Raw genomic sequence first — 27,048 nt, forward strand, 5'->3', positions numbered from 1 at the left:
CGCCCCCCGCGCGCCGCGGTCGCCTGGCTCCGCACGGCGCTCGCCGCAATCGCAGCGGCCGCGGCGGCGACTCCGCTCCACGACGTGGTGAGGGCGGCGGGGGCTGCGCTGTCCGGGGGCTCCGGCCGGGGGGGAGGACGCGGGGTACGCCTGAGCGAAGGGGGCCGTGAGCAGGGGACGGCCCGCTCCGCTCCGCTGCTCGGCCGCTGAGGCAGAGGCGGGGGAGCGGCCCCGCCGCCTCCCAGGGGAGCGGCAGAGGGTGCCGGCTTCCTTCCCGGGCTCCGGGCGCTGCCGAGCCCCCGGCGCTTCGCCCGGCGCCCCGTCTGGCCCTGGGAATGGCACGCCTGGCCTGGGAACTGTGTTTGATCCCTCCGTGCTGGAAGGGAGACAGGAATCAGAGCGGCTCCCTCCGAGGGGCACTGCCCAGGGCTGGCAGAGGAGGGAGATGGGGGAGGAAGCAGCGGCAGCAGCTTAGATTTGATCACCAGTAATACATTTTTAACGGGAGAAAAGGATGGAGTAACTATTTACGGGATTTCTGCCGAGAGCTGGGGATGCCTGAAAGGCGCTGCGCTGTGGCTGGTTATTTATAGCTGCTAGACAGCCGTGCCGTAGCATGAGGTTCTGCTTGGAGGTAGTAGCACCACTACTTCCCAGGTAGGATGGAACAACACTGTGTTGGATGTCTGTATTTGGGAGTTAACATAAATAGTGTAGCCAAGATCCGAAATGCTAAGATAAATCATAATAGAAGATATGTGGAGTGCAGGAATCTGGTAATACCACACTGGAATTTCTGCGTAATAACTTCTCCAGAATTTCATTCTCTCTGTGCTCCCATTTCCATGTTTGCTGAGCAGACATTCTTACCCTTACCTGACTTACTCTTTCACCCTTCTACCCCCTATAACAAAATTATTACTCATGCAGCATTGCAGTATCTGTGTTTTCTTTTCAGAATGTGATGGCAGAGGCTTTGTACATCTGCAGACAGATAAGAAAGTAAATAGCAGAAGCAGTTTTATTGAAGCCTTAAGGTTTGCCAGTTTTGAATCTGGGTTTTTTGAAATGTGTAGAGAAAAAAAAAATCTCCTAAACCAGGTGTATTAGCTTATCACCATTCTAGGAATGATTTTGGGTTTTTTTTTACCCTCAGGTAAATTGTACCATCTCTGCTGCTGAGAAAAGTAAACCTACAAACAGGAGAATGAACTTTATTTGTAATTAATTACTTTTAAATACATTTATTTAACATCAAGACTCATTGTGAGTTAACTAAAAAATCATGGGCTTTTAGAGTAAAAGTGGCTTACACATCTTCAGCAACTAAACAGAAATATTTTACTACAAGTTTTAATCATACTAAGCCAGTTCGTAGAATGGTTGCTAACAGACTTTGTAAGGAAATGTTTTGCAAGAGGGGCAATAATCTCCTTCAAAATGTACCATATTAGAATTTATAGTGATAAAGATTTTTTCTTTTCTTTCACAAATGCAGGAAGAAAATCAGATTATTTGTGCAGGGGCCTAATCACAGGTTTAGGTGCTTCTGTTCATGTAGCAGCCAGCACAGCATGTGGGTGGAACATTGCTGGCAGAACTGTGGACATCAGTTTCCTGTGAGGAAGAATGTCACATATTTTCTGGAAATCAGCATGTAAGTGGCAGGCAATATGCAAGCACTCTGTGGAGAAAGGAACTGTGGCTTGATTTGGGAATCTGAAAGGCTAGTAGTTATGAGAAGTAAGCTGTTAAGAAAGACTTCATAGAAGAGCTTTAATGGTCATCTGATCAGCTTAAGGCTGTTATTTTTCAGCAAGGTTACTGTTAGTGTACTTCTCATGCAAGTATATAGAGATATGCTTTCTGTTTATATAGCTCTTGGAGACTGTGCTTAAGGTATGTGGAGTGCAAGCTACTGAAGTGTCAATATTACTTTAAAATCTAGTGGAAAATACTTTGATCAACTCAAAGCCCTTTCTTTAGAGTGCTATCCTGTTCTAAGAGTACTGATCTTAAAGGACTGTTTCCAAAAGGAAAGTTGTGAGCTCAGGGAACAGGCAGTTGGCTGGAAAAATTGTTCCAGCAGCAGCCAGCCATTTCCATATGTGGTCTTTCTTAAGCATCCCTCTCTTATCAAGTCAGAGATAGATGCTAGCTATCTAGTGGGAAGTGGTCAAAGAACCTCTGTCAGGACAGACTGGTTTTAAGAGTGATTTGTTCTGCAAGAGCCACCCAATTCTGGATGTGCTTCTTCCACAGATTGTGCAAACTGTGCAGCAGCCTTACCTGCATGTATACGTGGTGGTCTGATGCTGAACCCACTGCATTGATGGGCTTTATCCTGGCATGGTCTCCAGGCAAAGTTAATTAACTCTTCTGTCAGAAAGACTAGGCAGAGCTGATCAAATCTTATGAGATTTTTGGATCAACCAAAGCTCCAAGATGATCTTGTAGCGAGTTTTTAGTTTTTCCACACAGTGTTCATCTGCATGTGATGTAGGATTGATTGCATGTGACAGATCTTCAGAGAAAGGCTTTTTCTGTACCTGTGATAAGCTGGTCAGCTGAGCTACTTTCTCTTAATATGACTTGAAGACAAAGCATGTGATGGGGAGCTTTCTCTTCTCAACTGTAGGTCAAGAACTCATACAACACAACCCTGAACACAGCCTTTTAAATTTCCCACTTGCACTCAGAGGCTTTCTTTAAAACAAGTAGAAATATATGTGTGCGTGTGAGTGTATTTGTTTGATCATTATTTGTTTGTACTTTGTTTGGTTTGGTTTGGGGTTTTTGTTAAGCAGTACTTTGAAACAGACGGTGAAGACCCATTCCCACTGCACATGTTTAAACCTATTTTAAGTGCTGCTTAGAGAACTTCAGGGAGCTGAGCATTTACTAGTTATGGTATACTGGTCCATTGTGGTACGTCTGGGTTTTTTTTATTTCTCCCTTCTTTCTGGTGTTAATTTCATTTAATTATAGTATGGAAAAGACAGATAAGAGAGATTATATGTCATTAATTTGTGTCAAAGAAGAGGTTCTTTTCTATTCTACATAGTCCATGACAAAATATGTATGATTTGCTAGTACAGTGCAATGTTTCTTGGTGTTCATATTTTTTCCTGGGTGTTCTGCATCAGTCACGACATCTGTCTCAGCAGAGAAGAGAAACGTGAAGACCTAGGTACCCTTGTACTATGTGGAATCCCTCATGGAGGGACTGCCTGAGGGGCTGGTAGCTGAAGTCTTCTGATCTGGTGTGGGGATTTTCTGTGCTGGGGCTGTTTGCAGGCAGAGTGCAGTGCTGGTGTGTGCTACATCTGTGCTACATCTGTGGTGTGTGTGTGTGGCACAGCACAGGCCTGCTCACAGGTTCTGGCTGGGGTCCTGAGAACTGTGGTTGATCCTTGTTAGTGTAGTCAGGAGTGTGAACTCACCAGGAAAGACAATCCCATCAAACTGTGTCCGGTTGCCTGGTATATCAGTAACTGATAGTGGCAGGGACTCTTTCCATGTGATGGATGTCTTTGTGCCAGGACCTCCCTTCAAATTAGCCATCATGTTACATGGCCCGGTGAACAGGTGGCACCAATACAATTTCTGTTGATATGCCCTGGATTCTGATGATTGCTATCTCAAAGAGCTAAGCATCATGTGAAAGGATCTCCAGCAATTGTTTAGACCATTAACTTACTTTTTTTTCCTTTTTTTTTTCATGTAAATATAATACATGTTATAGTTGGAGAAATGTTATGAGACAGACACTGAGCTCTGAGGGATCTGTGTGCAGAAAATTTAACTCAATATTCTAGTAAGTCAAACTCAGTTAAGATTTATAAGCAGATTGTCTAAACAATCCTGATTTTCTTTTCTTGCCTAATATTTCAGGAGTTAGATATACCTGAGATTGAATATTAGAAATGAACAGGCTCATTGGCCTGTGGCCTATGGTGGCACCTTACAAAAGTTCTGTACAGGTTGGTTTGAATCTTAGCCAGGCTGTAGGCAATGTAATAGGCAGGTTTTATGGATGTTGTACACACAGTGCATCTTCAGCACAGTATGTTATTTGTCTTATCATCTGAAGAAGTGACAAGATAGATCAGGCAGAGTTGCCATACAAAGCCACATTCCTTGGCAATAATGACAAAACTTTACAATTCCAGCTCAACATGGGAGAGTATAACCATCTAATAAAAAATCTGCTTATTCCTTCATATCTGCTTGAGTGCTGAAGAAGCTAATAAGTCAACAAACCCTAAATTGTTAAGTTACTGTGTATTATTCTTGGTCCAAGTGTTACAGGCAGTGACAGGAGTGGCTTCTTCCTGAAAGATAAGTTTTTGGAAGAAGCAGTTTCGTAACAGTTAATGTTTGGTTCTGTTTAGACTGTCAAGACTTCCTTATTTTGTGCTAACACCACTAAAAAGGATAAAAAATCCCCAACTTTTCAATATGTATATAAAGTATAATATATGCATATATATTTTTTTCATACTACAGCCTGCAAGACTAAATCTTAGTGACCAGTGAACCCATGCTATGGGTTAGGTTAGTAGTCTTCTCTGAGCACAGCTGCTTTGGAGAGGATCTGGCTGCTTCTCTGTTCCAGCCTCATTTGAGTGGCTGCAGATGCGTGGTTTTGACTGGGGTACTGAGGCTGACTTAGATAGTTTACTTGGTTTAGTGGTAGTTTTGCCATTTTGCCTTGTGACTGTGTTGAATGGCTTGGGGGTTTCCAGCTTTTATTCCACAGAAAGCCATGATAAAGTAGTCTACTCTGCCTCTTACTACAACACCTCTTCCATACCTAGCAGCAATGATTAACTTCCAGGATCTAATTTTTTGTGAGTAGGCAGATGTAAAATCCCATCTGCCAGTGCATGAGGAAATGTGTAATCTTTATGCATGTGACAGGAGCATGCAATTCTTCAGGGGAGTTTGCTTTTAGAGTTCACATCAGATGCAGCAGACCTGAAACTATGACCAATAAATGGAACTTGCCTGCCCCCCCAACCCCAATTCAAAAAGCAGACCTTAAACCTGTGATTGGATATGGCCAGATAGTTTGCTTGTAAAGTAAATGCTTTATCAGACATTCAAGGTGTTCAGGACATTCACTAGCAAGGACCCTACTTCTAGTCCTCTCAAGAAAGTAGAAAGAGCCATTTCTGCATGGGCTACAACCTCCCCTCTGCTCTGCTTTTCTAAATTTGTCATTCACAGGCTCAGATGCATTTTTTTCTCACTGTGCACCTTGTGCAAACACTTAACCATTGAGGAAAGGGGGCAAAAATGCTGCTCTTTCATGTGGTGCTGGTTCACATTTGCTCTCCACTAGCGTAAAAGGTTGCACAACTAGTATGAGGCTCTCACAGCCTGCACTTCCCCCCGGCCCCAGCCCCCCATCTTGTGTAGAACAGTGGCACGGCCTCTTTCCACCCTCTTTGGTATTGTGGGCAGAAAGAGCTTTTGTGACACTCTGACCTTCCAACTCTCCAGCACTTTTCCATGTCTTTAGTGTCCTACATCACCTGGGATTTGACTCAGTAATATGGGCTAATTGCCAGTGAGTGGAAACCAGGGAATGACATAAGCAGAGACCAAAAGAATTGTTTTAATCTTTCTGAAAGAGTTTTGTCTGTGAAGTACTTGATAGTGAGGCTTGCTTTGTATTTGAGACTTACTCATTGCCAGCTATTATAGAGCGAAACAACCAGAGGGAGCTGAACAACTTGGTTGTCCTATTCAGAATTGCTTTCAGTCAGATTTAAAGCTGACAAAAAGCTATTGTAACTAGTAGCAGCTTGGTGCTAAAGGAAGATATGACCAGAAATTGTACTGTGGGTTAAATGATCTGTAAAACAAACAGAAAAACCCCACAAGCAAGAAAAGCTTCTAGTTGGGATACTGCTGATGTGTGTTCTGCATTTTTTTATTGGCTGATGTCCTCTCATTTACTTGTCTCAAAATTCTTTATTAGGAGAATTTTCTCCCATTTGTGGAGAAATAAAGAAGAGAGATGATACTGAAAACAGTTTTGCTGCTAGGCTGTGCTCTGGGCATCAGCACATTCCCCATGGAAGAACCTGAAGATGGAGGCAAGCACTGGGTGGTGATTGTTGCAGGTTCGAATGGCTGGTACAACTATCGCCACCAGGTAAGGACCACTGTTCCACGTGTTGATGCTGTCCATGCTCTAGAAAATGCCAGCTCCCAGACTTGCAGGAAGGTGATAGCTGCCTATCTATCATCTAGACTAGTTTAGACCTCTCTCATTTGAGCAAGTGCTTCTAGAGTCCCAGGTGTGTGTGAAGTTTTCAAACAAACAGCAGCAAGATTCACTCAGAACCTGCTCTTAGTTATTTTTGTTACCACCCCAAGAATTCCCTTCCACTGCTCCTTTTTACTATGTGATTTTTTTTTTTTTTTTTGCATACAACTTTTTCCAGCCTCTAACCTCTTGAAAAAGCTGTCGTTACAGGAGGAGAAGTATTCTTCCTCTAATCACACTTCTGCATCCTGGGAGACCTGTGCCTTTTAGGGTAAATACTTTATTACTAACTAGGCTAGAGGATCTAACCCCAACTTGCAGTTGATATCTAGAGGTAAACCTCATTTTAAGACACGCGTGTGTTTCTTTCCATTTCTTTCCTCTTTTCATTATGCTCTGAGAAGCTTCCTTTTTTTTGAGTTAAAAAAATCTCAGAAATCTGCAAATGCATTATTATGTTTTGAGGAGTGGAGGACATGTGGAAGGGTGTTGTTTTTTTTTTTTTTTAACCTGAACCAGTTTGTTGACTGTGTTCAATAGCAGAATTATGTTGGCACAACAAAGATATGGTGCACCAGGGTGCAGGGAGCAAAGTGGGTGGCAGAAACAGGAGGAAAGGGAACTGGAACTCCTGAGTCTAACACTGCTGGGAAAGTCAGTGTGTTGTGAAATTGTGGGCTGAGTGTGGGTGTCACTATGGACAGGATTAAATCCAAGTGACTTAACTCTGATTAAATTCAAGATTTATAATCAGCAGTCAGGAAACTTATGCAGCACTTTTCCCTTGGGGAATTGCTGGACAATCCCTTAAACAGATTAATCTATGCAAATACTATCTTTGCTCTAAATTTGCAGCTTGAGTTTTCCTGGAGAACAGGATTAATTTAATTCTGATTTGTGTGTACATTTATATATTTCTAAATGCTAGAAAAATAGTTTATAATACTATTGTTGTTTAAATACTAGTGTACAAAATCAACATTTTTAAAACTGAGTTGTATGAAATGTACTGGTTGAATTGCTGAATGCTGGAACTTGTAAAGTATATATTATTTTTAATGTTACTGCCTGTAAAATGTAGAGATGCTTCATCCTCTTGGTTGATTGAGGAACAAATGAGCCTTCTGTGTGTTGGGCACCCTGGGTTTTGTGTATGCTTCTTCTCCTTCTCAGCTCACAATCAGTTTGTAACTTCCATCACAGCGATGAGCGTAAAACTAAATGAATCAGACTGACAATCTTGTTGCATCTGAAGAACAACCTTTCACTGGCAAGTGCTAACTCAATACTTTGACAAACAGGTTTTAGGGACTTTCCTTACACTGTAGATATCACCTGATAATCATAGTTGGAATATTACGGCCTTAATATAAACTATTTCTATTTTAAATTAAATATTAAAGAAGAGTTTTAAAGTTGAAATTGGGAAACAGTGATGAAAATACTACTGCTGTACTTGATTACTGCCTGTCTTGGAGTGTCTAAATTTAATTACTGAGTTGTGCTCTTTTTGTTGCTATTGCTGTATAACCAGTCTAGCTGGCTCCCTTCCATTCTAGGAGGAGTTAATACCACAACATTAATTCTTTAAATAAAACGACAGTTTTGAATCTGTGGCTCATGAGAATTCCTTTTCTCAAGTGCCTGGGCACAGTTTTTAATCTGTCTGTCAATGAGCCTGCAATAGCAAGTGTATCTGCCAGGTAAAATAAGGTTATGAAGAACACAAGATCCACACTTACATATTTGTGTCCAACAGTGAGTGAATCTTTGGAACATGCCAGTTTCACAGAAGCCTATTAACTTTTGAGTGTGGTCATCCTTTGCAGATAGTTACTAAGTAATTCCTTTTCCATGTTAGAAAAATGAGAACAGGATTTCTTCAAACACCTTAATTTTGAAGATAATGTCAACTAGCAATGCGCAGTATCTGCCATGTTGGATTGTTCTGAATTTAAATACTAGGAATCTCTGTATTTTAAACTGCAACTTGCTTCAGGTATTAACATTTGGAAATAAGAAAATTAGAACACCAATAAGTATCCTATTAAAGTTACAAAAGCAGCATTGTAAATGGGTCTGTATGAAGGATCCTTCAGAATGAGGCTGGGTTCTTACTTCCCTGTCCTGAGCAAGATGCTGTGCATCTTAACTTGTTATGAACAAGCTCAATTCCTGCAAGATGCAGCACAGTAGCAACTTGTGCTGTTCTGCCTAGTGGTCTTTTATGGCCAATCTTAAGGGCCTGGTGGGAGTGAGCATGCATGGTAGCAGTGACACGTGGTAAGACAGACCCAGCAGTTAGTCATGGGAAATCCTCTCATTTGTGCCATCAAGTGTCATCCACACAAGGGTGCCTAGGGTATTAAAAAATTGGAGAAATTTGTTCCCAGTAAAACAAGCAGAAGGATAGATTTTAGGAGAGTTATTCATAGAAGGAAAGAAGCTACAGAAATCTGAGGAGCTCTAACAGATTTTTGAAAATATTATATCACCATGTCTTTGTGTTTTAGTGTTCCCTACCTTCCAGAGGTGGAAGCAAAAACATTTTAAGTAATTAAATTATTTGCCCAAGTCATTTACAGTGGAACCAGGAATAGGACTTGGTCTTTGACTTCTATGCTTCAGAACACATAGTGAACATGCATGGAAACTCATGGTATTGTTCAGTAGAATCATGCCTGTACTATAAGAAATCAAAGCAGCGCTCCAGAATTGCACGTTTGTGTAATTTTTTGCTTTCCAAGGGAGAAACTGCAGAGGAAAAGACATTGTACTGTAATTCAGTTCACTCCTGCCATCAACCTTCTTCCCCAGAACTTCTCTAATCTAGCCTGTGTACAAGTGGATTTGTAGATGTGTTCCAGTAAGTAGTTATTCAATGTGGCTTTTTTTATTACGGGACTCGTTGCTATTCCCTACATGCAACTAAGCACTCATAATGTCCCTTTGTAATTTGAGAAGTCAGCAGACACATCTCTGGGTTTCAGTTGCTCAGTTCAGCTGTCCAGAGTACAGTTAATACATGATGTTGCATGTTTGTATTACATTTTTATTTTGTGAGCTCCAGTTGTTTTGCATGCTGCCTGCTTCAAGAGGGTCCAAACATACTGTATTGTCTGCCACTGTAATTATCTGGTGGTAATGTGTTCATCTAACTGAGCAACCACAAAAGCAGAAGAAATAGATTACATATTCAAAAATATCTCATTTCGTTCATTAAATGCTGTACAGACCCGAGGAATAATAAGTTTATGAAGACTTTGCAGACCCAGGAAACACTGAGTTTGCACCTGTAATGTCAAGGAATCTGAAACTCTGCCTAAGACTGGTTATTTAGATGTCAGTGGACAGGATCCACTATCAGTACAAATCAAGGATAGAAAAGATAAGGAATAAAACCACCATTTGCACTTAATATGAGCAAGAGTCACACCTTGCAGGCAGTTGCTTCCACTGTGATGGCTGAACTGGGACTTCTTCCTAATCAGGATGACCTAAACTTGTCTTACACATTTATCTCATCCAGTTCCTAAAATAAAATCTAAGTGTTTTGTGTAGTATAGAGCCCAGTTTGATAGGCTTACTGTCATTGCAGGGCTAGCTTGTATATTGCTTTATGCTTGTGGCTTCTCAGTTCTTTGGTGTTTTTATCCTTATTTTAGTGGTTTTGATTAGAGTTGCTTGGGCTGTGGAAGGGCTATCAATATGCTCCTCTCTGCTCCTCAGCAGTTACTCTGGCTTCTCTGTAGCAGCTTTTCTATTATGAGACAGGCTGCTGTTCAAGAGTACTCCCCCTGTTCCTAGGGAAAGTGGCTCAGCTCTCTGCTGCACAAAAAGCTGGATAAAATACCTCTGGAAAGCTTAGTGGCATATGTGAGCAATATACAGTACTAAATGCTTTTGACAGATTTAGAGAATGACTCAACAAACTAGTTCTCATTAGAAGAAGTAGTCTGGCTCTTCTGTGAGATGAACATACCAGCTAACTCAAATCTAAAGCTGACTTCACATCAGATCAGAAAAAGAGACAGACTCATGCTTCCTGGATACTAAACCCCACATAGTCTGTGGAAAAGCCTGATGTGAAACAAGAGTCTTACTAAAGATGGAGTGCATCCTCAAGGGAAATGCCAGACTGAAAAAGTGTGGCAAAATTAAAATAATCTGAATTTGTATACATGGGTCTCTTTTCAGTTGTTGCTTTTAGTCTTACGCTTACTGAGCTTTGTGGGTCAGAGACTATATTTATTCAGGGTTCTAGACACTACCAGCCAGAGCAGTATCTTATTCCAGGACAATCTTAAATTCTCCTATCTTGTAGGTAACAGACACTAAGGCTGCCTTGGCCACATGGCTTCAATTAATGTTTCCTCACTGAGCTTACAACATTTAAACTGAACTCTCAGGAAACCTTTCCTAAATTCTTGATAGAGTTATATCTTTGGGCAGATTCACTGATGTATATCTAAGCAAAGGAGTAAGACATGGCTGACATTTCTGACATATTCTTCTACTTTGTTTATATATTAGAGTTCATTCTTGCTTAGGCTGTGACATTTCAGCACAGCTGTAGTGGGAATTGTGCTGCTTTAAGGTAAAGCTGACAGTTCCTTTCAGCCATGAACCTAGCAGTCATAAGACAAGAAGTAACCAATTTCATACACGTCCAGGCTTTCCCTTTAGGAGCTATTTATGCAAGCTTGTGTCATAAACAACTTGATTTTTCCAAAAATCCCCCCAGGCAGTTGCTTAAAAGCTGTGTTGTTCAAATGTGTAAACAGCTGTATGGCAGAGGAAAATAGGGGTGCCAGGAAAACAGGGTAGTTCACTCTCTGCCCCCCCTTTCAAAATCTAGGAGTTAATTATTTTAGCAGTTCTTCCATCAGAATTTGCTGATGTAGCGAAGGGTTTAGACTAACCAGGGGGTGAAAGGTCTAAACCATGCCCTTAACAGTGTCCCTTTTGGAGCTACCCTTAAGGCCAGTTGTGCAGCAGAAGCTGTACAGCTGCACCTTTTCCTGTGCTGTGTGGGGCAGCTGCTGCCCAAATCACAGTCACAGAAACATGATTTAGTGACAATTTATCCAGTAAATGTTTGTAGCACACATTTCACATGTTAAACCATCAAGAATAATACAAATAAGAGATCTGAAACAAGTGAACAGCTGTCTCTTCTAGAGTGGTTTACAGGTGCAGATATGCCAAAAATATTTCAGAGGGTCAAATAGCAGTATTTGAGAGGCAGTTACACATCAACAGGAAATATTCTAGATTCACATACACCTCCCTACTCTAACTGCAAACATTTTACTCTGGTTTTGTAGAGATTTATGGGGTTTTTATGTATACACAGGAACCAATCATGAGCAATATCAAAGGTGACTAATAAGGTCAGCTAAGTCTATGCAATAAACCCTAACTGTTTACTCATAAGTGTCCTACTTTAGTCAACAGAGTTTTAGCAGGAAAACATGTTTTTGCTGCTCTAGTCTTTGCTGGTGATATCAGTATGCTACCAGCAGGTACAGTTCCCTTAGCAAAAGCCTTAAAAGGCTGGGACAACCCCCACAACAGGCATAAGTTGAGATTGAAGGGAATTGACTACATTGATATGTCTTCCTTTACAGTAGGGATTTTACTAATGACTACTGTTTGCTAAGACAGGACATACTGAGCAAACAGTGAATGAACCAGAAGGAAGGAGAGGCAACCAGAAAAAGCTGATAATATGCATTTACAAAGTTTAACCTATTTTGGGTACTTGGCATCAGTTGAAGGACCTCCAAAGTCCCTACTGGCCAGCCACATGTCTGTGGGAGCAAAGACACTTGCTGATTGAATATGGTGGTACTGTATCACTGCATGCCTGAGCATTTCCCTATGTTGCCAGCCTGTAAAGGTTCCTGTCAGCATCATAGAGCTGTGTGATATTTTGAGAGTGAGAAGGGATCTATGATCTACTCATCAATCAGTGTAGAGAAGCTGTGATTAGTGTTTTCTTCTGCTTGGGTTGCTTGTGAAAATCAAATATGTTCTTGGTCAAACCTGTGCTCTTCTGTTTCATATTATATGCAATACCTTCCTAACTCTGTCTAACCTCAATGTTTTGACTTGTTGAGGCAGCAGCTGGTACAATGACATACAAGGAAATGGAAAACTAACTGGGAGATTGTCTGGGATAGGTGGAAGAGAACATAGGCTGCTGACCTGTGAAGTAGGAAATAGAACTGCTTTAGTAAGAACAGTTTAGCATTTAGGGTTAGTCACATAAAGAGATTTTATTGTTGGAGAGTTCATTAGCATTGAATGTACCTCACTCTTCACAGAAACTTGTACAACTATCTTCTCTTTTCAGTTATATTTGCACTTAGAAGACCAAGGATTGTAAAGTTACAGTATTTTACAGTGTCCTTTTGGTTAAACTAATGAAAATCACTAGTACTCCTAAGTAATCTGAACAGACGTTGGTCCACTTAAACCACATCAATTTGGTTTCCAAATTAGCAAATTAGATTAGTTCAACACAAGTAAGCTTTAAAGCTTGCTTCTTGCCTGCATTTGGAGTCTGCATTTTTTAGATGAGATCTCTTCCATTAATCCTGCACAACTTTTCCTAACATGTGGTGGGTTCTAGTTCTCAAGTTTAGGAATGATTGTTAATGTCTCATTAGGGTACTCAGGGACTGTAAGTTTTAAAGAAGATAATAATTTGGGCTGGGATTACTAAGAAATTAGCATTCTGATAGAGGTCTGCATTTACTTACATATCACTTTAATGGGTGTTGTTATTTCTGCATCATGGGAAGATGGTTCTGTAAAGAAAATGTGCTTATTCATATCCTGTACACATCAGCAAAAGAGCCTGAATAGAAATTCTGCAATTCTGTTTTCCACTGAAATCTGATGTGCCCTGAATTAGTTGCTCTGCAGAGTAAGAAATACATAATTAAAATATTCCATAAACCAAATTCTCATCTCATAGTAAAGTAAGATTTAATAAAATCTTTGCATAGATGAGATTAGTAAACAATACTTGCTTAAGTGAAGAACAGCCTTCAATGCTTAGTCATGCAGGCTTGGTACAGAACTAAGGGAAATTGGTGGAAATCCAGCTCTTTTTGTCCGCTTGGCACACTTTGGATTTATCTGTCATTGCAGAAGGTTTTTATTTTGATTTTCTCACACAATGAAGAATATTGCTGAGAGCTTCATGTTAAATTTGTTACCTGTACCAAGTCTGAAGTAACTTCTGGTTTCTGTTTAAATAAGAAATCAAAACAGGTAATGAGGGAGAGATATTAATCATAGTCTCTACTATTAATGCAACTGCTTCTAATTAGAGAAGGGCAATGAGCTCTGGTTTAACCTGTGCATTTCAGCTCTCTAGCAACCCTCAGTCTCTTATATTGGAATGAAGTTTGTTTTGGTCAATAGCCTGCTCTTAGGTCTCAAAAGCTATTTTGCTCCTGGTATCAGAGGTAAAATTTCTGTTAAAACTAGTAATGAAAATTTGCTTAATTTCAGGCAGATGTGTGCCATGCGTACCAGATTGTACACCGAAATGGAATTCCAGATGAGCAGATCATTGTCATGATGTATGATGACATTGCTGATAATGAGGAGTAAGTGATGAATGTACACTGGTCACAAACTATATGGTTACTACAAACATGCCATGGTCACCAGTGTGTTTTGAGTTTGTAGTAGTTTTGAAAGAAAAGCCCTTAAAACCACCTGTGATATTCATAGAGACATCAGCCATTAGCACAAGAATTCTCCTTTGAAATGTGCTCATGAGCTTTCTAAGCCTTATTCCACAGCTCAGCATCAGCTGTGACACTGAGGACTGCAGAGCTCTGTTATGAGATTAAGGGATCTTAACTCCCAGGCATAACAGTGTACAGCAGATAAATAACCTAAACTCATGAGGGGAGGTCTGTGTATGAATTCCAGGGCTTTTTTGGGAGGATATTATCAGATTGATTCCCAGCATGTACATTCAATGAATATGAGTACAGGTCCCATTCTGTGTGACTGTCTAGAGCATATAATTTCTTTGTGCATGGCACAGTTGATTTATACAGCCTCCAAAAACTTCCCCCAAAATCAGCAGACATTAGAGGCACAGCAGCACTGGGAGCAAAGTGTTAAGGGGAATAAAGGCAAGACTGCAACGAGAGAGATGATAGAGACCATCCACCTACATCCTCAGATTAATTGACATGAGCTGAGGTAGAATACTTGGATGTACTCTGAGGGTAAGGACACCTGAGACAAACATATGTAACTGACTGAAGTGCAAAGCCCTTTATATTCTGAAATCACTTAATGACATATGGTGCAAGTTCCTGTACTCTCAGGCGAGCTGGCTCCTTGTTCAATGGTCATTGCATGGCATGTGGCTAATTATTCCTATTTATGTTCCATTAACCTTTCAGAAATCCAACCAAAGGCATTGTCATCAATAGACCTAATGGCTCAGATGTGTATGCTGGAGTGCCCAAGGACTATACAAAGGAGGTAGGAACAAAACCCCTTTCCCTGGGGAAGGTTCAGCATTATCCAATGTCTGAATAAATTCTTTCACCCTGTAGCTTACACTCCATAATGCACATCATATAAAGCATCAAGTTTATTCACCTGCATGGTTTGGCATGAAGTTTGGTGTTCATAAGATGAATATAGACAATAGATTCTTTGAAGTGAAGCACTGGTCATGAAAGTGAGCCTTTACATTGTTTCCATGCTGACACATGAAATAAAAGAAAGAAGGCTCTTGGATTGTAAATGTTGTAACTCCATCTGAGAAACAGCTATGCAAAACTAATTGTTTCATTAAATCAGTACAGTAATCCAGTCACTCAGTGATTTCATGATTCAGCAGCCAAGTGAGTCATTAGATAAAGATGTATTGAAAAGGATGGCCAGCTAAATTTGTCATCCATGCATGGATTCTAACTTTAAAAAGCTATCTTTCTAAATGAAGGTTTTGTTGGTTTTATGATCCGATCTAACTTTAATCTTCTCAAATCCTTAGGATGTTACTCCTAAGAATTTTCTTGCGGTTCTCAGAGGAGATGAGGAAGCAGTGAAGGGGGTGGGATCAGGAAAAGTATTGAAAAGGTAAGAGAAGTTTAATTTAGAAAATAATTACATGGGTAGTTGTAAATTGTCACTGATTTGAACAAAAGAGTAGGGTAAATTAGAGCAACTTGAGAATCCAGCAAAATTATTGATGGCAATTCCAGGTCCTTCACATTACAAATATAGTGGTTCTAGTTTCTTAAACTATGCATCACAAGAAAGCAACTGCTGATATTTGACTGGTTAAGGTATAAAAGTTCTAGAGGGTAGTATTAACTGTATTAACTGTTATTTAGACTACTTCTTTTGCAAGAACGGCAATTCTAAGAGAGTGTGGCTAAACTTTGGAAACCTCAGGAAAGGGTTTTCTAAAACTTGTTTTAATGTACAAGAACAGTTTTATTGATCAGCTGAAGACTTATGTCAGACTCAGGCCAGATTTAGCAGTGAGTGGCAGAGGGACAGAGAGAGCCTAACCAGCTCATCAGCTGGAAGAATTGCATGTCTAATCCCAGCCTTGGTCTTTGTAGCACATGTACAGTTATACATAATTCTGTTCCTAATGAAGTGGAATTATGGTTTATAATTAATGAATAAAAATCTTTGTGACTGAAAAAGTAATACGAGCAATTAAACCTGTAAGTGATGTATTATGCTTAAATTATTTCTAAACTAAGCTACACAAATGATTCTAAGTTTGGCAATACTCTAATATATGAAGAATAATAATGATAGATTGCCTAAGTGGAATGTAAGATTTAAAATTAATGGTAGGTTATAAAGGCTTATATAATTTAGATGATTCAAGAATGTAGTTAATATATTTCAGGGCCAAATAAGAAGTCTTCTTGGAAGGATACCTGATGTCAGTTATTGATCTTGCTTCTACAGAGTTTGAAATATGAAAGTATGATGCCTCCTTACGAAGTTGTACTATATTTCTGATTATTGATTAAGAGCTATATCATATTATGTTTTTCTACATACAGGAATTACTGTAAAACCTTTAAGAATTTAAATTAGATCATTTGGAAGGACTAGCCTTGTTAAAGAAAAACTGTGAAGTCTGTCTTCATCTGACAGTTGATTTTAGAGGCATAGTAATGAAACAGAAGCAAAGAATCCCACCCTGGCACTGAAGAGAACAATAAAAAAGAAGGAGGAGGACAACAGTCAAATAAGTTACTGCTCTGAATTGTTTAAACTTCATCCTTAAAAGCTGAGGTTGAAAATGATATGTACAGCACATATAGGGAAAACATTAATAAATTACTGCACATTACCAGATTGTGCTCTTCTAGTATCTGGAATGAGTCTAGAGGTGACTATGAAGCAATTTTTGTTTAAAAAAAATGTATGTCTGAACACACCCACCTGTGAAAACTTGATGTTCCCATTCAAATAAGGGAGTAGCTATGCAGAGGGCCAAAGTCTCTTAATATACTCAGGAAGACAACTTGAAACTACAAATAAAAGTCTTAATTGTTTGCATTCCACCTTGTTCAAATTTTTTGCATTTAGGATCAAGAGCAGGAAGCCAAAAAGTAACGCCAACCCTTCTTTATTAGGCTCTGTTTGATTTTTCAAGTGGCTTGACTTTTGGTATTGGGTGGGACAAGAACTCAATTATCCTTTCCCTGAGAGGCTTCCAGATGGGCTTTCAGGTGATCCCCCTAACCAGTAGGTTACTGGCCAAACAGAAGGCTGGACAATGTTCCCTAGAGCTGCTGCAGTTGCCCCTGTTTGCTGTGAGGAAAGAACAAAAGCAAGTAAAGATTCTAGACTCTGGTACAGAGGAACAGAGGAGGGGCTGGACACTCCTTCTGATCTTTTTACACACTTTCTATTTAATTGTCCCTGAATACAGTTTTAGAGGAAAATTCCTTGCAGATCTGGCTGTTAGGGCAAGACCCTTCTGTCACCCAAACATGATCTGTTTGATTTAGAGGGGAATCAGACTGTACAGCAAACTGTTCTACACAGATGTGAGGGTGTCAAAGCCTGTGAGTGCTCAGTGCTCAACTGACTGCAGAGCCATGGATGCAAATGCCTGTCTGGCCTCATGGGTGCCTGTGTACATGCCTCAGTTCTTCATGGAGCTGTAGGCTGACACTGCTTGGTGATCGGTGTGGCTGATTATGGCCATAGTAGTCCTTACACATACCTAAGGGTCTTAGAAAAGAGGTTTTTATGATTTATCCCTGTGTTACTGGTGCCTTGGTATAATTTAGTTATTAAAGCATTCCTTTTTTACCAGACTTCTACAAATGCCTACAGTATAACCAATTCTTCACACAGCCATTAAAAACCAATTGTGTTTCCACCATACCCTACACAACAGGCCCTGTCTCACAATCAGTTTACAGTTTGGAATATGAAGTGTGATTGCCATATTCTCCATGTTTGAGGGACTAGTGTATATCTTTGTTTTTGTTCCTTTTGTGGACACTCATCTCCTCTAATAAGGATCCAAACTAATATGCTTGGGAGAAAAAAATATTACCAAGAGGAGGAGGTGCTTCAGCTCTATTATTTTCAGATATTGACATGTCTTGACACTGAGAAGCAGATGATTGTTGCTGTATTGAAGATTAGGTTGGAGTAGTTAAAAAGACTTCGTTTGCAATTTTTTCATTACAGTGGTCCCAAGGATCATGTGTTTGTTTATTTCACTGACCATGGAGCTCCAGGACTTTTGGCTTTTCCTGATGATGATGTAAGCATTTTGGGAATAACACAAACCCCATCATTTTAGTGACATATTAAAATAATAACTAATAAATGTAAAACATGAGACTATTTAATGCACTGCTCTATTGAGGGAAGAGGCCAAAAAAGAGCATTATTCTTCTCATGAATGTATTTTGGATTTTTTCCAGTTAGAATCTCTTAACATTCAGTTGAAACTTAAGTTCTGTCTGTTTCACACAGGTGTGACTTGGCTTTCTGGTGCACTATACTTATCCTCTGGAACCATTATTCATCTTTTCCAGAGTGCTAAGTGCTAGAATGTTATACTTCAGAAGGGCAAAGGCATGGATAAATTTATTGGGAAAATAGTGTACATATTCACAACATATTTATTCTTAAGTGAATTGTGTGTCTGTTGAACATAAGTGGTTTTAATACAAGCCTTCTTATTTTACAGCTTCATGTGAAAGACTTGAATAAGACTATTTGGTACATGTATCATCACAAGAAATACCGGAAGGTAAACAAGCATACCAGAAATTCTGAAATTAAAAGAGCAGCTGGCATGGAAGAAAGATGTTTTTATTTTGAGAGTTGGCTCAAAGTAGGAAGAATCTGTTACACGCAGTTAAATTTGCATTAGGATTTTGTAGTTAAAAGGATTGATCTGCTCCAAATTTTCTGTAAACGGTTTACTTGTTTTTGCAGTCAATGTTCATATGTAGTGTAACTGCTGTTTGCTAAAGCTGCATATTCTGGCTAGAAAAGCAACATCTGTAACTGCTGCACCCCCATAATTTATACCTGACTCTTTCTTCCTGTGCTTTTTTCACTTCAGACTTCACTGTTATTACAGGAAGTTTGTATATACCTCATGTTTTTATTACAGTTACTTATTTAGTTTAAAAGACTGTACTTCTTGTCAGAAAATTCTGTGAATTTATTTCATCACATATGCTAACAGCAGAAAACTTACTGTTTTTGAACATTTTACTGGTGCTTTTTTAAAGCAGCTCTTTGTGGCAATGTCTGCTATGGCTGGCTGTGTTTAGGAACACACAGCTGGCATCAGTTCCAGAGGTACTACATTCAGTACTAACATGTTGCTGTGCCTATAGAGTGACTGTGTATTTGATCTGTGCTTGTACAATAGCCAGTAGATCCCTGTGGATTCTGTAGAAATGAATAACACCTTTTCATTATTATTCTTTCCTCTTTCTACAGAGTTTAATTCCTGAAAATAAAAAAATATCTTTTGTTTTGTAGCATTATGCATAGCTTTTGTTCCAGGAATAGCAGTACAGGCCAACTAGCTACAGCTAAAAAGTGCCAAACAAGTTTTCTCCATTTCCTCATGGAATTTCTTAAGGTATCTGATTTTTTTTTTTTTTTTTTTATTTTATAGATGGTGTTCTACATTGAAGCATGTGAGTCTGGATCTATGATGAATCATTTGGCTGATAATATTAATGGTGAGCAATCAGTTAACTTACTGGACTTAAATATCACAACTTGTCACAGACCTAAGCAAGTACTGACTGTGACAAGAACAGGTTCAAGGCATGTTTATGTAGAATTTTAGTGGGCACAGGAAAGTGATACTTTCCATTTACAGGAAGTTCCTTTTAGCAGAGTCTTACAAAAGACTGAAAAGGCTTTCAGTTTCTTGGAAATGAGAAGTTGAAAAAGTATTTCTTTTCAGGAACCAGGTGGCTGCCCTGGTTATACAGACATTTCTCAGCCTCAGCACTGCTAATAGATGTGAAGTTCCTGCTCTCAGTTTCATTGTGTAGCAAAGCAGTTGTGTGACACCACTGCCACGTGCTTTTGCTGCACATTTGCACAACAGCCCAGGACATAAAACTCAGATTTTTCAGGGTTTCCAGGGTCTGTGCTGCAGAGCTGGAAGCTCAGCCTTGATTGGGGTAAGGAATCACAACCTTTTGAAACAGCTGTTCCATATCAGGGAGAGAAGTGCTTGCTGCTGTGGTTTTGAAAATGTGATTGCAGAGAAGACCAGCCATGTTCCTGTCCATGCCATCCTGGGTGTTTGGCCCTGGGTATGCTGCCTGACACCTACCAAGATTTCTTACAAACAGTTTTTCTTTTTTACAGGAAGTTTCATGTTGACGATTGTCCCAGACAAATGCTTAGTATTTTTTGTAGTTTATTTTATCAGAAATTTCCAGTCTGAGGACTCTGGTTTTACAAACAGCTCTGCCACAGAACTTGAAATGTATTAGAGTACAAAGTTGTCTTTGGCAGCTTTCACTGATACGCTAAGAAGTTTAACTGGTTACTTAGTAAGCATTTTGAAGGATGCTAAGAGGAGCATTTTACTGCACAGATAAGATTCAAGATTTTTTTACTTTTGAGCTTTAGGTACATTCTGATTAGAAACAACACGATAGCTCTATAAAATCATGTAGAACACTTTCACTTTAAAATATGGATTTTCCTTCAGTTACACAACTATGCTATGTATTAACTTTGGCAAAAAGCCAAAATTGCTTTTGTCTTAATACCTGTCAAATTGTGTTTACAGTATCTGTTGTCTTAGAGGTGACTTACTGGGAACACTGTACTTGGGACAGATGTAGGTTTATTTTACTTTTGTCTCAGTGTAGAGCATTATCCAACAAAATATATTACTTAGAAGGTGACATTATGTGGATATAAAGATGATTTTTATGGGAGTCACTTCAAGTTTGGAGAAAAGTTCTCATTATTGTAATATAGAAAATGCATGTATAGATAGTTGTTAGTGCACAATACTCTCAGGCAGTTCTTGAATAGTAGATTTTTCCTTCAGGTATTTTTCCTTCAGGCACCCCAGACCACATTTGGCAATAAAGAAGAAGCACAGAGGGTGACTGAACAGAATGACTGAACTTCCTGCTATTTAGAAGTAAATGATTGAAAGGCAAAATACTTAGACAAATATATTGTGTGTAGCTAAGTATTAAATCATGGAGGGGCGAGGGGAAATTAAAAAAAAAAAAAAAAGATAAAAATCCCCTTACTGTTTGTTTTACAGTTTATGCAACAACAGCTGCTAATCCCAAGGAGTCATCTTATGCATGTTACTATGATGATGAAAGACAGACTTATCTTGGGGACTGGTACAGTGTGAATTGGATGGAAGATTCAGATATGGTCAGTTACTTAAACAAATTTTCTTCATTTCATGTATGAAAAAGATCACTAGGATATTTAAACGTAGCTCTTTTACAAGGTCTGTGAAAATATTTGGCTTTATGTGAAAATAAAATCAACAAATTAAGTTGGTAAAAAATATATACTACTCAGAACCATATGCATAATCTTGTTTGGGCCACTGAATTTATTTCCAATACCAACTTTCAGAAATGTTATTGTCTTTTGTTATTTATAAGATAGAAAATATCTAACTTCTAGTTCCAAATTCACATAATCTTTATTTGCTAATCTGAGACCGCATCTCCAAACATGTTAAACTAATTGGGCAGTTCAGTAAGTTGTAGGGCTGCTTAAATATGGAGCTGTGGCTAACCCACTTGTTAGTATAATGGAAAATAGTGTTAATGAAACAAATACGGGATTTGTATGCTAGTCCACTCCCTTCTTGCCCATTTGCTGGGAGATGAGATTACTAAAAGCAATATGAGAAAATGCTGTCAAATCTTCTTTTCAGTTTTTACTTCCATGTCTTTCAAAGGTTGTATAGCTCTTACCCTATACATCCTTCTACTCACTGACAGCTAAGACCCTTTGCAGCTTCCCTTGCATTTTTAGAATAGCTGAGTTTAACTATCTTTGACCTCATGAACTTCCTTCATGCAGGAGGATCTAAGAAAAGAAACACTCCACAAGCAGTTTCAGCTGGTGAAGAAACGCACCAACACCAGCCATGTGATGCAGTATGGAAACAGAGTATGTATTTGACAGGGCTTTCTGCTCAAATATATCTTCCAGCCTTTCTTACCCTATACTTTCATGCCTTAAACGAAACAAATCCAAGTAAAAAACAGCTGTAAACTGGAAGGGTTGATTTAGTCGTTTTTAGACATGAGCTATTTCTCTTAGAAAACCTCTTAGCATTTAAGAGGTGATGATCCTGATGCTAGAGGAAAACTGGTTTTGCATATGCTTTAATCCAAGAAATCAGGATACAAGTTGTCCTCCAAGCTCTGCCAGTGATTTGACACTCAGTAAAGTATAAGAAAGGTATTTACCACTTCCCAGCATATTATGAACATTAGTGAAATGTTAAAAAATACAATGGTCCCTCAAATGGGAAGAGCTAAGAGGTGATACAGCATTTACAATAGTACCATTATGCAACAGATTAAATACTTGTTAAAAAAATGTGCAGTTATGTAACCTGATAGCCTTTTTCCCCCCAGTGAGTTTTGGAAATAAAAGTTACCTGATATTTGGCAGCGTTTACCTCATTGTATTAAAAACTCAGCATATGCATACACACAGACACACACACCTACAACCCTGTGATCTCATTTATTTTCTCTAATAAAACAAGTTTAGAGAGTTAGGTTTGCATGGCAAAGACAGAACTACTATTGAGGGTTATTGACAGTTCCCATCTGCTTACTTTTTATCCTTCAGAGCATCTCCTCCATGAAGGTGATGCAGTTTCAGGGCATGGGGAAGAAAGCTATGCCCATTTTTCTGCCACCTGTGGAAAACTATGACCTGACACCTAGTCCTGATGTGCCCTTTGCAATCATGAAACGAAAGCTGATGGCTACCAATGACATTTCTGAGGCTAAGAAGATTGCTGCACAGATGAAAGCGTACCTGGAGGTAAGAAAATCTCATCAGGCCAGATTAATTTCTATCCTAAGCAATAGCAGGAGGAAAATCCCTGAAAGTCAAAAAAATTACTCTTCGGACTGGTAACCTCTAGCTGATGGTTTATTCTTCCTTTAAAATTCAGTAGTGATTATCTAGCCAAAAGGTAAGCAAATGCAAAAGTCAATCTCTCAGCTTTTATTGACAGGAAATTCCTCATCTGCATCCATGGGGATTCTTGTGGGGAAGACTTAATCTTTGCTGTTAGAGAAACTCAGGTGTCAGTAGAACTGAAACATCCCAAATCAAATAGCTCCTGCAGAATGGAAGTCAGTATTGGTGTAGGTGGTGCCTTCTTTCCCTGGTAAACAGTGGAAGGACAGTAAGTAATTTTGGGTTCCAGGAATCTTGATTTTCTGTCAGTTTTCATTTGAGTGTGAAGAGACAAGTGCAAGAGACTATGCTAAAAATAAATGGCAAAATTTGGTTCCCTAAAGAGCCTAAAATTTAAAGGAGGATTAAAGAAAGGGAAATTTCATTCAAAGTCTTTAAATTAGATTTAGAAAAAGCATGTTTTAAGTTCCTTTTGGTTTATATACAGGTGAAAGAATTCATCCAAGAATCCATGCAGAAGATAGTCACCATAGTAACAGGATCAGCAGAACAGACCAAGCAGATTCTGTCAGACAGACTGACCATCAGCAATTATGACTGTTACCAGTCAGCAGTGAACCACTTCAAAGCTCATTGCTTCAACTGGCACTTAGCAGTGGTAAGTCACTCATTGGATATAACCTGATAAACAGGCCACAAAAACTAGCACAGTCATAGGCACATCTGCAAAAATCAGCTTTTATTTAAAAGCTACCTTGGGGCAGTCATACAGATTCGATTTGGAGGAAGGGTAAGTAATGCTTTTGGAAACAATTTTTACTACACCTTAAGTAAGCAAGAAGTTTACTAAAAAAACCCCAAAAATAATATGTAATTTTTACTAGTTAGTGCTGTTGCTTCCATCAGTTCCCTCTCCAGAAATCCCAATGTTAAAAAAGTCATGTTGTATTTCTGCTTGAAACATCTCTGCTGACAAAACAGAAACACAACCACCACCACTATGAATTCATAATCTTGGTGCATTCAGATTTCTGTATTATGATGTAGTATTATGCATAATTCCTTGCAGTAGCCTCACTGCTATTTCCATCATCTTGCTGAATTCTTGAGAACCACTTTTTAGTTTAGGGGCTTTATTACTGTTTTCTCTTCCTGGGATGCCAGTTGAGGATTCAAGTCCTGTTGTCAGACTTCAGGTTAGAATAAGAAAGTCCTGATGTCAGGCAAGATAGCCTCTTCAGTGGATTTTTTGGTTTTGTTCTGTGGGATTTTATGTAATGGATTAGTCTTGAGTACGAGGTCAATGTGCAGCACAGCTGAATTTGCCTAAGTTCAAAGAAGTTGAATTACTGAATTGCCTGAAGTTCAAAGAGCAAAGTGTGGGGAAAAAAAAGATCCATTTAGCCCAGGACTAGATCATCAGTTGAACACCTTGGATATTATAGCATCTCTAAATTATTTCCACCATTTAGTCTGGATAAACAATACCTGCTTTTCATCACAGAAATGATTAACAATGTTTGTTTATTTCAGTATGAGTATGCACTGAGACAGCTGTATGCCTTGGTCAACCTGTGTGAAGGAGGATACCCCATTGACAGGTAATGAGGTTCCCAGATATGCCCTGTAGTTTTAACTGTGGCTAGTAGAACAAAAGCTAATAGGCAGATAAAGCTTAATCCTAAAAGCTTCTTGCTTGTTCTGTTCTTGCTATCATTTTGTCAGTAAATTACTCTAAATTTAGAAATGTTTGTTTTGACAAACATCATTATTTGTTCCCTCCCACTCATAATGATCCATGTCCCCACAATCCTTTAATTTCCATACTGAGCCTCAGGGAAAATGACAGCCAGTCAGAGGATCCCACTGCACCACATCAAACAAAACAGCATGACTGGTGCAAGGGTGTTGCCCTGTAGCTGCTGCATGAGCTTACACTGAAGCCAGGTAGGGAACTGCTGTGTTTTCTGTGCCACCCCCTCAGCTGCTGGCTCAAAACACCACAGCACTGCTGGGTTCTGGTGATGAAAGGGAATATGGTGCTATGTCCTTCATGTGTGGGGTAGGAAAGCAGGGAAGTAATGGTCCAGGCTGACTCCTGTGGTGGTGCAGTAGAGCCAAGGGCAGCATGGTGTTGGAATTCTGTCTTAGGAATTTGTGGTAGAGGTTGGGATCCCAGCTTGTGAGTCATGCAAGAGAAAAGGAAGAGAAGAAAGCAGAAGGGTAGGGAATGTGAGGATGGTCTGGTAGTTCAGAGAATGTGTACATGCAACTCAGGAGGTGAAGAACTGCTGCCCCCACTCCTGGTGGTAGCCCACTGCAGTCAGTTTGGGAAATAGTTTGAGAGCAGAGTACCTGAAAAGTTACTCATCATTATTGTTCTCTGTTGCAGAATATTCCTGGCCATGAATCGGGTGTGCCTTGGGTACTGATGGAAACAACAGTCCTGAATGTAACCCTTACTACAAGTGATAACTTTTCATAGCTGTCATAATCCAGACTTTATGTGCATGCAACCTGGAGAGAGTCAGACACTGTACTGGAACTGTGCTGAAAGCTGAGGCACCAGACCATGAGCAGTGCAGCACTTGCCAGTGCTCTCCCCTGCATCCCCACCTGCTGACAGCCTGCTGCTTTGAGAGAAGCATTTTGGCAGACCACCTGGAGCTTTCAAGATGGATAATTTTTTTCAAAGCACAATGGTCTTAGAATTTCTGGATGAACACCACAAGCCACCTGTGTGATTGCTAAATCCATACTAAATCTAAACATTGAGTCATTAATTCTGGATTTTTTTTTAATACTCTTGCTTAATCTTAACTTTTTAAAAAAGTTAATGAATTCCATTACAGTTACTAATTTGCAGATTGGTTGAAGAGTGAAGAAACTAAAGGTTGTTCTTTAACTCCTTAAAAGTTTAAAGAAATTAGTTGCATTTGGGAGCTATTTGATATGGACAGCACAGTTAAATGTTGAACAGTAAAAATCTTTGTGAGTAGAAAGCACTGTTTCCCAAAGAAAAACAGAAATATCTAATGCTGTAAATTTAGCACCAGTATGCTGTAATTAATTGTGTATACTCACAAACCTGTGGGAAGTCATAGAGTACAAGAATTGCCTGTCAATAAAAATAAAGTTGACAGTTTCATCCACCCACAGTGCAATAGTGTTGGACATGTTGTGTCTTGAAAATGGAAGAGAGCTAATTAATTCTATGACATGCATTACAACGTTAACCTGTCCCTGTAAGACTTTGATAAGGCAGGTACTCTCAAAAACAGCCGCACAAGCAAACCAACAAAACCCGAAACAAATCCCAAAACTCCAGCCTAAAAGCAGCAACAAAGCATGTAAAGCTCCAGATCACACTTGAAGGTTCCTTTCCTTAGAGGTGACTCAGTAAAGGACAGGCATGGCAAAATTAGAGGTTGTGAGATGATTCACAAAAGTTTCAGGTTGTCCACACCTTTTTACACGTGGAGACTGGATACAGAAATATTTCAGAGTTATTTTCAGTGTGCTAAAATACGCAAAATCACCTCATCTCCATGTGAAAAGAATGAAGTCTGGCAAAACTGAATAGAGAGTTCTGGGTCGCTCCACACAAAGGAAAGGGGTTGTAGAGGTGTAACTGCTAGTTTTATATAAAGAAGAGCTAGGTAAAGCCAGGAGGAGCATGAACAGCTTCATGAACACTGTCTGCTGAGAGAGAGATTGATCCCAGAGCACAGCTAGTGTCAGGATGAATGGAAAAGGTGGAAGCCTGTGGAATTAGGCTTTACTGAATTAATAGATAAAAGTTTGCACCTTGGGAGTTGTTGAAAGTTTGGATATGTGCTGCTTTTGAGTTGCTGCTTGTTTCTTCTCAGCTGTAAAGCTGGTTTTTATTTTTTAGCAGAAATCTAAAAATAAGAGTATGAAATTCATGACTGCCTGAATGTGTTGCAGTTGTCTCCCTGATGGCAGGAGGAAGGGCTGGCCCCACAGACAGCTCTTAGTCATTCTGACTGCTATCACAAAAGAAAGCATACCAAGAGCTCCCAAACACTTTGAAAGAACAGGAGAAATTACTCTTTCAAAGTCCT

At 39.4% G+C, this 27,048-nt stretch overlaps 1 protein-coding gene across 2 annotated transcripts; it reads left to right on the forward strand.

The window, feature by feature from the left end:
• Positions 1-26,115, forward strand: LGMN (legumain). Of its 2 annotated transcripts, XM_053981385.1 has the most exons (15): positions 20-87; positions 1,499-1,657; positions 5,990-6,166; positions 13,808-13,905; positions 14,722-14,803; positions 15,321-15,406; positions 18,008-18,083; positions 18,516-18,578; positions 19,464-19,530; positions 21,096-21,214; positions 21,881-21,970; positions 22,664-22,861; positions 23,451-23,621; positions 24,497-24,564; positions 25,356-26,115. In XM_053981385.1, the coding sequence occupies exons 3-15, from the start codon at positions 6,029-6,031 to the stop codon at positions 25,393-25,395; spliced, it is 1,296 nt and encodes a 431-aa protein (XP_053837360.1). In that variant the 5' UTR covers positions 20-87; positions 1,499-1,657; positions 5,990-6,028; the 3' UTR covers positions 25,396-26,115. The 2 variants fall into 2 exon arrangements, with proteins under 2 accessions (XP_053837359.1, XP_053837360.1); XM_053981384.1 differs by lacking the exon at positions 1,499-1,657 and having other exon boundaries at positions 1-87.
• The last annotated feature ends 933 nt before the right edge of the window (positions 26,116-27,048 follow it).

Source organism: Vidua macroura, chromosome 6 (assembly GCF_024509145.1).
Source record: "Vidua macroura isolate BioBank_ID:100142 chromosome 6, ASM2450914v1, whole genome shotgun sequence".
Lineage (NCBI taxonomy): Eukaryota > Metazoa > Chordata > Aves > Passeriformes > Viduidae > Vidua > Vidua macroura.

Excerpts from the sequence above, each read along its gene's own strand:
- LGMN (XM_053981384.1), top strand. The coding sequence starts at position 6,029 with ATGATACTGAAAACAGTTTTGCTGCTAGGCTGTGCTCTGGGCATCAGC. Across the intron at positions 21,215-21,880 it reads GGATGGAAGATTCAGATATG|GAGGATCTAAGAAAAGAAAC; the intron begins GTCAGTTACTTA and ends TCCTTCATGCAG. Across the intron at positions 23,622-24,496 it reads TCAACTGGCACTTAGCAGTG|TATGAGTATGCACTGAGACA; the intron begins GTAAGTCACTCA and ends TGTTTATTTCAG.